The sequence below is a fragment of the Carcharhinus amblyrhynchos genome, chromosome 2, assembly GCF_965287045.1.
Source record: "Carcharhinus amblyrhynchos chromosome 2, sCarAmb.v2.hapA, whole genome shotgun sequence".
NCBI classification, from domain to species: domain Eukaryota; kingdom Metazoa; phylum Chordata; class Chondrichthyes; order Carcharhiniformes; family Carcharhinidae; genus Carcharhinus; species Carcharhinus amblyrhynchos.
The window spans coordinates 36844578-36856720 of NC_137325.1; the positions used below are offsets into that span (position 1 = coordinate 36844578).

General features: G+C 39.5%; 1 protein-coding gene across 3 annotated transcripts; it reads right to left on the reverse strand.

Annotated features, from left to right (window-relative positions):
• Positions 1-230: 230 nt before the first annotated feature.
• Positions 231-12030, reverse strand: LOC145353722 (CD83 antigen-like). Of its 3 annotated transcripts, none has more exons than XM_080204508.1 (5): positions 11944-12030; positions 10983-11107; positions 7090-7318; positions 4940-5019; positions 231-2278 (listed from the first exon to the last, which is right to left on the reverse strand). In XM_080204508.1, the coding sequence occupies exons 2-5, from the start codon at positions 11100-11102 to the stop codon at positions 2213-2215; spliced, it is 495 nt and encodes a 164-aa protein (XP_080060634.1). In that variant the 5' UTR covers positions 11103-11107; positions 11944-12030; the 3' UTR covers positions 231-2212. The 3 variants fall into 3 exon arrangements, with proteins under 3 accessions (XP_080060634.1, XP_080060627.1, XP_080060619.1); XM_080204501.1 differs by lacking the exon at positions 11944-12030 and adding an exon at positions 11339-11550; XM_080204493.1 differs by lacking the exon at positions 11944-12030 and adding an exon at positions 11312-11548.
• Between the last annotated feature and the right edge of the window lie 113 nt (positions 12031-12143).

Consider the following 12143-nt stretch of genomic DNA (forward strand, 5'->3'; position numbering starts at 1 on the left):
CTGTGTAGAGTTTGCACATTCTCCTTGTGTCTGCGTGGGTTTCCTCTGGGTACTCCAGTTTCCTCCCACAGTCCAAAGATGTGTGGGTTAGATTGATTGGCCATGCTAAGAAATTGCCCCTTAGTATCTAGGGATGCATAGGTTAGAGGGATTAGTGGGTGTAATATGTAGGGATATGGGGGTAAGACCTGGGTGGGATTGTGTTCAGTACAGACTTGATGGGCCGATGGGCCGAAGGGCCTCTTTCTGCACTGTAGGGTTCAATGTTCTCATACAGCTTGACACTTAGAAATCTCTCAATATGGATACAGATCTTATTAATCATTTATACATCACTAGAAGATACTGTGCTGATTGGGACTTAAGTCTATTCTGGGGGCATTTTTTAGACATAAGAAAACTGGGGTGGTTCCTGTCTGTGAGGGCTAGCCCTGAGAGAGAATTCAGACCTGGTCAGCAGCTAATGAAGTTAAAATTGCTCCAGTAGATTTCCAACAAGAAGTGCTCAGTCCCAACCAGTCACAGTAAAATTGAGAGATGGTTACTTCTACTGTTCTAATTCAAAGATATATGAATATATTACTGAGAACAGAGACATGTTGTCAAAGCATTTTATCTTGATCTCACCAGGATAAATGCAAAAGTGCCAATTTTCAAACAAGATAAAAAGTTGATTGGTTGGCAAGTCACCTCTGATTGGCTGATGCAGTGCCATGGCAAAATCAAGGGGAAACAATAGCTTCTCAAGCTCCTAAGGTGCAAAGCTTCAACATATTTCTTTAGTTTGCAAAGAGATGGTACCTGTGTATAAATGTATGACACCTCAAGCAAGCATAAAGAACCTCATTACAAGTTTGACTGATCATCTTAAATTGGTTGTTAGTGTGGCTATTAGCATACTCTGGATTGTTCAGCAAGTGCTGCTCAATTGCAGAATCACATCAAACAATAGAAATTTTGTTTTTGGTTTTGCAAGCATGAGCTGGTCAAGTATGGTCTGTGCTCTGCCTGTTATGAACAACTGAAAGATGATGCTCAACCAACCAATTGCTGGGACATCTGATCTATGCACTTGCCTTCCCAAAATAACTTCAGTGCGATTCAGATGCTTAGGCTGCACAAAACCAATGAAAATGGTGGTGAGCACTGGACGTGGACAGAATCCCTATGTGACATCATCTATTTGGACAAACATGGTGTCATTAAAAGAGAACCGGATGTGCAAATTGCTGTTAATAAGTTCAATAAGTACAGATTAATGAAATAATGACACATCTATATTGCTATGATATAGGAACCAGACTTCCTTCAACGGTACCTAAATAAGCCTGCAATGTCAAACAATGCAATGATACCAATACGTAAGTCATGGATAGTTTTTTCCATTCATGGGACATGGACATCACTGGCTGGCCAGCATTTATTGCCCATCCCTAGCTGTCCTTGAATTGAGTGCTTGCTAGGCCATTTAAAGAGTCAACTGCATTACTGGAGTCACATGCAGGTCAGACGAGGTAAGGATGGTAAACTTTTCTTCCCTAAAGGATTAGTGAATCAGATGGGTTTTCTGACAATAGACAATAGTTTTATGGTCACAGTAGATTCTTAATTCCAGATTTTTTTTATTGAATTCAACTTTCACCGTCTGCCATGGTAAGGATTCAAACCTGGGTCTCCAGAACTTTAACTGATGTTTCTGGAATTTTGAGCAATAATACTAGGCCATTGCACTTGCTGAACAATTCAGCATTCACTGATAGCTACACTAATAACCAATTTAACATAATAAGTCAAGCTCACTTACGCTTGCTAGAAGCAGCTTACATTCTCTGGAAATAAAAGGAATACGTTTAAGCCAAATGACTTTTTTTGAAACATCCAGGAGCTTGGGAAGCTTAGTTCCCCATTCTTTTCTGGACTCGCTAAGTAATCAGTACCCTTTGTTTGGAATTTGGCCTTTATGTTTGTCCTGATGTGCAAGACAAAGAACTTCAGCAACATGTCTCTCTTCAGAAATATTCAAGCTCTATACTGCAATTAAAACTGCCAATGCTGGAACTCTGGCAGAAACGCAACATACTAGATTATTACAATTCTGCTGAAAAGGTTTTTTTTTTGGCAAAATGTTAACCTGTTTGTTCGGCTGTATTGATTTTCACTGATTCCAAGTTCTTTTTGTTTGTACCCATTGTTTTTAGGAACCTTGCAGTTTTCATACTGATAGATGATTGTTAGATTTCTTATAACCTGAATGATCCTTACGTTGTCTTGCATAGATCTGAACAAAAAAAGAGAGAAAAGAAAAAGAATTTTTACATTGGTAGTTGTGATAAATTTCAGACCCACTCTAAATTTTCTCATAAATTCAGTCACTGATCCCTCCTGTTCCCAGATCCTGCATCCCTTATCAGGAATGTGTGTTTATTGTGTAACATCTAGGCATACAGCAACATGATTGATGGCTAGAACACTGCAATTTCTCTTCATCACACAGACTGGAAATGCATGTACTATATTTTGCACTTGTTCAATCTTGCAAAAGCCAGATTTTGACAAAGCCAGGTTATAAAAATGAAGAGTCATACTGAACTTCAAATTTTAATAACCTCCACAGATGCAGCCAAGCCAGCTGAGTTTTTCCAAGAGTTCCGTGTTTCAGGTTCTGTATCTCCAGTACTTTGCTTTTATATAAAAATTACCCTGTTGCTTTATTATCATCATGTAAATTGAGTTATTGTATTGTTTATGTTATAATTATCTCCATTGTAGAAAAGTTACAAGCCTGCTATATGATCCATGTTTAGGGGTTAAATACAAATTTTCTGAACAATAATTCACCTGAATCTGAGCAGTAGAAGCTTCAGAAATTGTTCTTACTCTGTGCCTGTCTCTTTTACTATTTTCTTCCCTATTCCTCACTGGGTGTGTCTTGTCCTTTGGAAGTAAAGAGTTTGATCTCTGGCCCTTGTAATAACTTGGCTCTACCAGTTATGAATAAATTATAAATACTTATTAACAACAACTATTTATAGGGTGATACAGATTCAGTGCTTCCAGTCATGCCTCTAGGATCCAACTGCGAAAATGCGTGCTCTCTGCTTGGGTGATCCTGTGCGTTACTTACTGCTTGGACGAGCAGATCACATGACTCTTCAGAAGATCATTCTTTAAAAAGGGGCTAGCTAGTAGATCCCTCCCCCTCTAAGTTCCTTAATATACAGAATGATAGTTAACATATACAGTTCCCATAATTTACAACAATGAATATTTTTAATTGGTCCATCAAAATCTCTGTCTCTGGTAGCTTCCGCTTTCTCGCACAACTCCACTGACTGAGCTACTTCTATTGGGGTTTTATTTTAAATAGAAACTGTCACACTTTGTTTCTTTTCTCCTGAAGCTTCAACCTCCACTGCTCCAGTCGGAACAATACTCTCACCTATCACAAACCGATTAGGTATTTCACTTCATGAGCAGCCAACAACACTTCCAGCTGGCAACAACATATCAGGCTCTAACACTGGCTCTCGTGATGACTCACATCCTCACATGGTTCATGTGTTTTCTCAAAATCCTGTCTTTTACCGTCACTTTGTAAAACAATAATCCTGTCTTAACCACAATAATTCCTGGAACCAGTTAGGAACACTCCCAAAATTTCTCAAACAGAAAATGCTGGAAAATCTCAGAAGGCCTAACAGCATCTGTAGAGAGAATAGAGTCAACGTTTTGACCCTCGTGGTCAAATGCAGGGTGGACCTGTAAGCTAAAAGAAATTGAGCTATATTTGATTCCAAAGATGCAGCTGACTGTTTCTTTAAGCTGGTCTTGAGAGACTGCTCTGTCCAATCAGCCAATCCATTGAATAGAAGGATAATATGGTGAAGTTCTGATGTATTTTATGCCATTGAAAAACTTGAAACTTTGAAATTTGGTGCGTATAAAAGTTGTTCCATTATCTGTTACGAGTACTTCAGGTACTCCATAGGATGTGAAGCATTGGCATAAGTTCTTGATTGTGGTATGTCCGGTTATGGTCTCATCTCAAATATCTCCATCCACTTAGAGTGGCCTTGGCAGCAAGATGGTGCAGTGGTTAGCACTGCTGCCTCTCAGTGCCAGTAATCTAGGTTCAATTCCCTGCTTGGTCACTGTCTATGTGGATTCTGCACGTTCTATGGTGTCAGCATAGGTTTCCTCCCACAATACGAAAGACTGATTTGGTGCATTGGCCATGCTAACTTCTCCCTTAAAGGTCCCCCTACAGGCACCAGAGTGTGGCGACTAAGGAATTTTCAAAGTAACTTCATTGCAGTGTTAATGTAAGTCTACTTGTGACATTAATAAATAAACTTTATTTCAATATAAAAATTGTTGGGGAGCTACACCCACTAGCCATGCAAAAATCGTCATTGCAGTTGCCCATTTTACTCAATAAAACATGCCTACAACTGAAGTGATGAGTTTTGCGTAATCAACTGGTAATGTCAGGAGGGCTCCTGCAGAGCTGCACCATTATGACGCCCATTCTTTGATGTACGTTTTTCACTATTTGGATCAACAATGCAAGAAATTACACCCATGCCATGTGTGGTTATCAACTCTTTCTAGATGGATCTGGCCACTGTTTCCTCAGACAGGAAGAACAAAGTAGTACTAAGACATCAGTGTAACAGATTTACACAAAATTAGAAGACAGTAATAGATTTGAAAACAGTATCACTAAGACAAGTTAGTTAAATTCTGTATCATCTGTATGACAACACATCAAAATAGAATAACTATACAGTGGGAAAGGCTTTTATTTGAATGTCTTCATGAAGCTACTTTCCAAAATTCTTGCATATTCTATGCCCATTATAGTTTAGGATAAACTAGTTACGCCAGTGAAAATAAAACAGAAACCTTACTTGCTTTGGAACACCATCTGAATACTTACACAAAATATCATTGATGCAAGTACTGTCAAAACAATGAGTAAGATAACCAAGATAGTCCACCATTGTTCAAACTCGATATCTGCATCAAAAAGTTGTATTGTTAGTCACAGATTCAATAGAAAACAGTCACCAAACAATTAGCAGAACAACCTTTCTAGCAACTAATTAAATGATACATTATGAAAGGATACCAGTCTATTTTTTGCTTAGAAACCGTGACATGATACCAAGGTGCTCAACGTTCGGATTTGGTACAAATCTGAAGATCACAGCTCAACTGAAGTTAACAATTTACTGGTGTCAACATTGTTTCTCCGCCTGTCCAGATGAATGTGAACAATCCTGTGCCAAATCTTTTGTAAAGCAAGGGAGTTATCTCCAATATCCTGGCCAATATTTATTCCTCAATTAACATTACTAAAACAAATTAGCTGGTCATTAACATTGTTGTTTATGGGAGTTCACTGCATGCAACTTGGCAACCACATTCCTACAACACATTAGTGACAACATTTCAAAAGTACTTCATTGACTGTAAAGTTTCTCAAAATATCTGGTAGTTGTGAAAGGCCGTATTTAAATGCAATTTTTTTATTATGTTAAATCAGAAAATTCATTTGCTAGAATTGAAAATCACTGGTACTATTCAAAGAAATGTGACTAAGCCATTCAGCCCATTGAACCTGCTCCACCATTCAATACAACTGTGGTTGAGCTCATTGTGTTCTTAACTCCACTTTCCTACCTGTCTCTCCAAGTCCATTATTTGGTTTTCAAAATCCATATACACAACAGCAACCCTCTTGGGGTTACTTCAAAAGAATTCAAATCAGTGGTGATTATAGCTCAGAAGTATCTCAACACCTTTGGGGGAAGGACTATCAGTTGTATAAGATGAAGGTCTAGTGCTGGGTGATGGGAAATATTCAACTTGGAGTTCAGTTACAAGTGGTGTACCTCAAGGATCCGTTTGGGGCCACTGTTGTTTGTCATTTTTATAAATGACCTAGATGAGGGTGTAGAAGGATGGATTAGTAAATTTGCTGATGACACCAAAGTCGGAGGAGTTGTAGACAGTGAGGATGGATGTTACAGTTCGCAGAGGGACATAGATGAGCTGCAGAGCTGGGCCGAGAGGTGGCAAATGGAGTTTAATGCGGAAAAGTGTGAGGTGATTCACTTTGGTAAGAGTAACAGGAATACAGAATATAGGGCTAATGGAAGGACTCTTAGTAGTGTTGACGAGCAGAGAGATCTTGGTGTGTGTGCATAGCTCCCTGAAAGTTGACACCCAGGTTGATAAGGTTGTTAAGAAGGTATACGGTGTGTTACCTTTTATAGGTAGAGGGATTGAATTTTGGAGCTGTGAGGTCATGTTGCAACTGTACAAAACTCTGGTGCGGCCACACTTGGAGTATTGCGTACAGTTCTGGTCGCCGCATTATAAGAAAGATGTGGAGGCATTGGAAAGGGTGCAGAGGAGGTTTACCAGGATGTTGCCTGGTATGGAGGGGAGGTCTTATGAGGAAAGGCTGAGGGACTTGAGGTTATTTTCATTAGAGAGAAGGTGGTTACAAAGTGATCTAATTGAGGCATACGAGATGATGAGGGTTAGATAGGGTGGACAGTGAGAGCCTTTTTCCTTGGATGATGATGGCTAACATGAGGGGACATGGCTTTAAATTAAGGGGTGGTAATTATAGGAAAGATGTCAGAAGTAGGTTCTTTACTCAGAGGGTAGTAAGGTCGTGGAATGCCCTACCTGCAGTTGTGGACTCGCCAACTTTAAGGGTGTTCAAATGGTCAGTGGATAGGCATATGGATAACATTGGAATAGTTTAGGTTAGAGGATCATTAGATTGGGTCGACTGGTCGGCGCAACATCGAGGGCCGAAGGGCCTGTACTGCGCTGTAATGTTCTATGCTCTATGCTTGCTAAAAAGCAATACAACTAGGCAATAAGTGCACCCTTGCCAACACTGCCCACAGCGAAAGAAGACATTTCTAAAAAAAGATTTGGCATTTGAGACAATGACCACATTATCAAAATCTTTAAAAGAACCTATGACTCCAGTGACTGACAATAAATGCAAATAACACAAGTTCAAACAGGGACTATTTAGTATCACAGCAACATTAATATACTGACCCAATTCACGGAGTTCTATGTCTGCTTGCTTGTTTCGTTCTCCAAGTGGTGCCCACAAGGAACACTGATACGTTCCAAAGTCTTCCCTGGAGACATTGTGAATAATCAAGGAAAAAGGTCTGGCAGAATCTAACTCAATCGATCCATTGAAACCCAGATACCGCCTGGCTATGTTCTCCCTGAAATCCTTTCGAACGATTCCTGTTAAACCATTTCCATTACCAACTATCTGTAAGAGTTAAACAATTAATGTCACTGACATTTCTATGGAAATTCTAACAAAAACACTGGCTTTGAATATTTGGAAACCAGGAACTATACTGCTAAGATTATCAGTTTAATGCATTATATTAAATTCCTCTTTCCATTATTTTCCTAGAACAGTTCGTAGATAGGGAATAGAATAGAAGGTAGGAGTAAGTGGAAGTTTAAGATCGACAAGATGCACCAGTGTGTAACCGAGGGCCAGATGCTATGATCATGCAGGCAATATTAACTTAACCCAGACAACCAGAATCTGAGTGAGTACCCATTTCACACTCTGCCCAATTTTACCTTCCATTGCAATTAAGGAACAGGAAGCAAAGAACAGATCCTTGGAGGGTCTACTGACAAAGTTTAGGTGAGCTTGTACAAGACATTGGTGAGGCCGAATTTAGAGTATTGTGCACAGTTTTGGTCACCTAATTACAGGAAGGATATTAATAAGGTTGAATGAGTGCAGAGAAAGTTTACAAGGATGTTGCCAGGACTTGAGAAACAGTTACAGAGAGAGATTGAATAGGTTAGGACTTTATTCCCTGGAGCGTAAAAGAATGAGGGGAGATTTGATAGAGATGTATAAAATTATGATGGGTATCAATAGAGTGAATGCAAGCAAGCTTTTTCCACTGAGGCTAGGGGAGAAAAAAACTAGAGGATGTGGGTTAAGGGTGAAGGGGGAAAAGTTTAAAGGGAATATTGGGGGGGCTTCTTCACACAGAGTGGTGGGAGTGTGGAATGAGCTGCCAGATGAAGTGGTGAATGCAGGTCACTTTTAACATTTAAGAAAAACTTGGAAAGGTACATGGATGAGAGGGGTGTGGAGGGATATGGTCCAGGTGCAGGTCAGTGGGACTAGGCAGAAAAATGGCTCAGCACAGCCAAGAAGAGCCAAAAGGCCTGTTTCTGTGCTGTAATGTTAAATGGTTCAATGAATCAGAACTACATTTAATAAAAACACTCATTCAATCACCATTAATCATAGTACCAAAACAATACAATGTACATTGCATGGAATGACAATCATGTTTTAATATTGATCTCATATGCCCAACTTCCCAACTTGAAAATCATTTTTGGCATTCTGACTCAGTCTGCACAATAGGAAATTGTCCTGCATTTTTGTGTATTTTTTTTCAAGCTACCCTGAACTTCTAAAAACTGCTATATGTTTATGATGTAAGTAGTAAGAAATTAAAATTAATAGTGGACAGATGTAGGAAAATAATTCTGGAGAAAACACAGTCCCAACTCCAACATCCAACTAGTTGCTGAATGGTAAATTGATCCTGCATCAAGCTAGTAAAATGACATTTTGATTCTATTCAGTGAAAGTGCCTGGAAAGGAAACCGCCAAACATATACAATCACAGCTAGTTTTACTGAGGTTCACGAATGGTAAACAGAAGGAGAATGATTTTAACTTGCCAAAATTATGGTTAGTGGACTTTACTGCCAGAATTACGCTAACTTTGACTACCACTTTTACAGGGGCCTACTTCAACACTTTCAAAGCACATACCTATATCAGACCCTTTTAATATGACAAATTTCCATTTTACTATATAACTAGACAGAGCATGTACCATGCACTTCATGAGTACTTTTACTGGGAATACTTTTCAGGAGCTCTTCAGGTGTAAGTTTTAAACTATATTTATGGGGCCAGGAGCCTACCTACAAATCCAACAAAAATAATTTGTCATGCCAAAGCTCCAAGCTCTTCCCTCATGATGGCAACCATCCTAGTTTTATCTTGCTGCAATATTGTGCTGGTCTGAATTCAGCTAGCTATATCAGGATGCCCATTTGGGAATGAATAGCTTGCAGGTTCTATTTAATAGAGCTTCATATAATGCAGCACAAGCCCTAGCCAGAATGGAGATGATGGGATAATTGTTGCCATCATTCACGCCTGCACCATACTGCTGTCGGTAACTGGAATTGATTTTGTCTGTGTAATTCATTTATTTAACTATGTTGAACTCATTGCACGTTGCTGGGGAAAATAATTCCACTGTACGCTGTAGACTATTTTTTGTAGTTTTTCATCAAGAGTTCTGAGATTCTAAATTAAAATCACTCCCTGAACCTAAAACTCTTGGCTGGAATTTTACTGCCCTGTCCCCCAAGGGAATCAGAGCAGGCAAAGGGCGGACAATAGAAAGGTCTGTTGACCTTGGATGGTATTTTATGGTTTCAGGACGAGCGAGGCCCTAAAATCCGATCCGTTGGCTGCCAGAGTGGTGTCAATGTTAACTCTGATTTGATAAGACTTGGGCCTCAAAATTGGCTCCAGCATTTTTGCTGCTGGATGGTTGGCCAATATACTGCACCCATCAACCATCCAGAATCTAACATCTATCTTGAAGGATGTCAAGTGTCCATAGTGAATATCCTAAAGTCTGAAAAGGATTCTTGCTCATCACTTCACATTATAAACTAATTCTGATCTCTAGCTGTTGGTGAATGTGAAATGAACAAGTTAGGCTACAAAGGCAATTATGTGGTGTTTAAGTATTTAGGCTAGTCAAGAGTTAATGGGAACCTGACAGCAAGCTGTGAATGAATACCAGACACACATGGACAGAAGCAGTGAGTTACCAAAACAACTACTGCAATTGCTAGGAATCAGAACTAAAAACAGAAAATACTGAAGATACTCTGCGGGTCAAGCAGCATCTTGACAGGGAAACAAAATGAATATTTGTGGGCAATGATCAATCATAAAAACCAAATAATTAGAGGCCTAGCCAAGTTTAATTCTTTGACGAGAATACCGTAGACATATAACATCCAAACAATTTGATACCAGTGTGCCTGTATGATTGAATGATGGAATTTTGTTTATAAGTCAGTAATTGGTTAATGGATGATAGTTTTGGATCCACTGTAAAAGTATAGAAAAAGGCAGATATAGAACCCCTAATGCAGAAGGAGACCATTTGACCTATCAAGTCTGCACCAACTCTCCAAAAGAGCATCTTATCCAGGCTGTCCCCTGTGCCTTATCCTCTTGGGGAAAACACAGGTTACTGAGTTGGATGATCAGCCTTCATTGTACTGAATGGGTGGAATAGGCTCAAAGGACCAAATGGCCTCGTGCTCCTATTTTTCTATGTTTTAGTTCTATTTTTTAAACCTCTCATCGCCACACCTCAGGTGAGAGGCAAGGTTGAGAGGACAAGCCTTCATGGATAATCTCGGTCAGTACAGGAATTGAACCTATGCTATTGCTGTCATTCTGCATCACAAACCAGCTGTCCAGACAACTGAGCTAAAGGGACCCCCATCAAGTATTGATCTATCTTTCCCCCTTCTCTATCTGTAGCCAGAAATGTTTCATTTCCATTTGTGTCCATGTATAAACTGTTTTTTTTATATAGCTACTGTAGTATAGCCTTATTTGGTAATTTGTCAGTAACATTACCACACACGTCTGCTACTTCCTGTTTTTATTTCTTTCCTCACATTACTGCTGTCTTGTTACTTGTTGGGAATGAATTATATCTTTTTTTGTTTCCTATGAACTTAAACAACAATTGTATTTATTCTACACGTAGTAAAACATCCCAAAGCGGGATGAACGTGGACAGTATAAGCCCAAATGTAGTGGCAGCACACGTGTTCACCTTGTACCAACTGATAGCTCGGTACTGGATTTCAAGTTCATACTCAGCTCGACAGGGCAACCTTGCTGTTTCTCCACATTTTACAACAACTTCTGGGGTGGATTCCGCGCCCATAAGCATCAAAACTGTAAAACAAGAAATAGCAAAGATTAAGAGCTAAATGATGCATATAAACTCAACATTAAATGCTACTGCTCATCGGAAGAGAAATATACATTTGAAAATATACGACGTACATAAAAATAACTATCAGTTCCGCCTTAAACAAGGCAGGGCGTAACATGAAACGCTGTAGGAACCATTTTCTTTAACCACAATGAAACACTTACTTTGGAGAAATGGGATAAAATATCTACCTTGGGTGGTCAGAAGGTGGAAACAGTAATACATTTTTCGGACCATGTTTAAAGTGGAGAAACAGCAAGGCCCTTAGCCGAGCAACCTGAAAGCCCCCAGACGATTAAAAGCCCCCGGACCTATTCATTTCCTGTTTGTATTCGAAACAAAATCTAGGCAGCTTCAGCAGTCCTGATAGTTAACCAAGTTCATCCCATTTCTTTTATTGACTGAAGATACAGTGTATTCTCAAAGTAAAAATCTCCAGTGCCCAGATATAATTAATATTTGGAGGTTTTTTTTTGTTACATTTTGTTCGGAGAGAAGGACGAGGGGTGGAGCTTACAGCTAGAAACACAAAGCTTAATACAGGGCTTGAGCAGCGTGGTTTCGTTCAACACCAGAGCAATGTAGAGGTGGTTGATTTTTTTCCTTGTTTTTATTCCAATTCAGTCAAAGCAAGTCTAATTCAGAATTGAGACATTCCTGATCCAAGCTGACAACGTAAGAAGTCTCACAACACCAGGTTAAAGTCCAACAGGTTTATTTGATAGTAAACGCCACAAGCTTTCGGAACACGATGACTTTGTCAGGTGGATGGAAAGTTCGGATCAGAAACACTCACTTGAGGAAGGAAATAAACCTGTTGGACTTTAACCTGGTGTTGTGAGACTCCTTACTGTGTTTACCCAAGTCCAACCACATCTTCACACCAAACTGACAAAACAGTGCTCTCACCTCCTGTCTTGGGTTTGATCGACATGATCCAAGCTGATTGGAGTAGGCATAGCTCCTCCTCCAAGGCTTGATCTTATTTGCAACTGA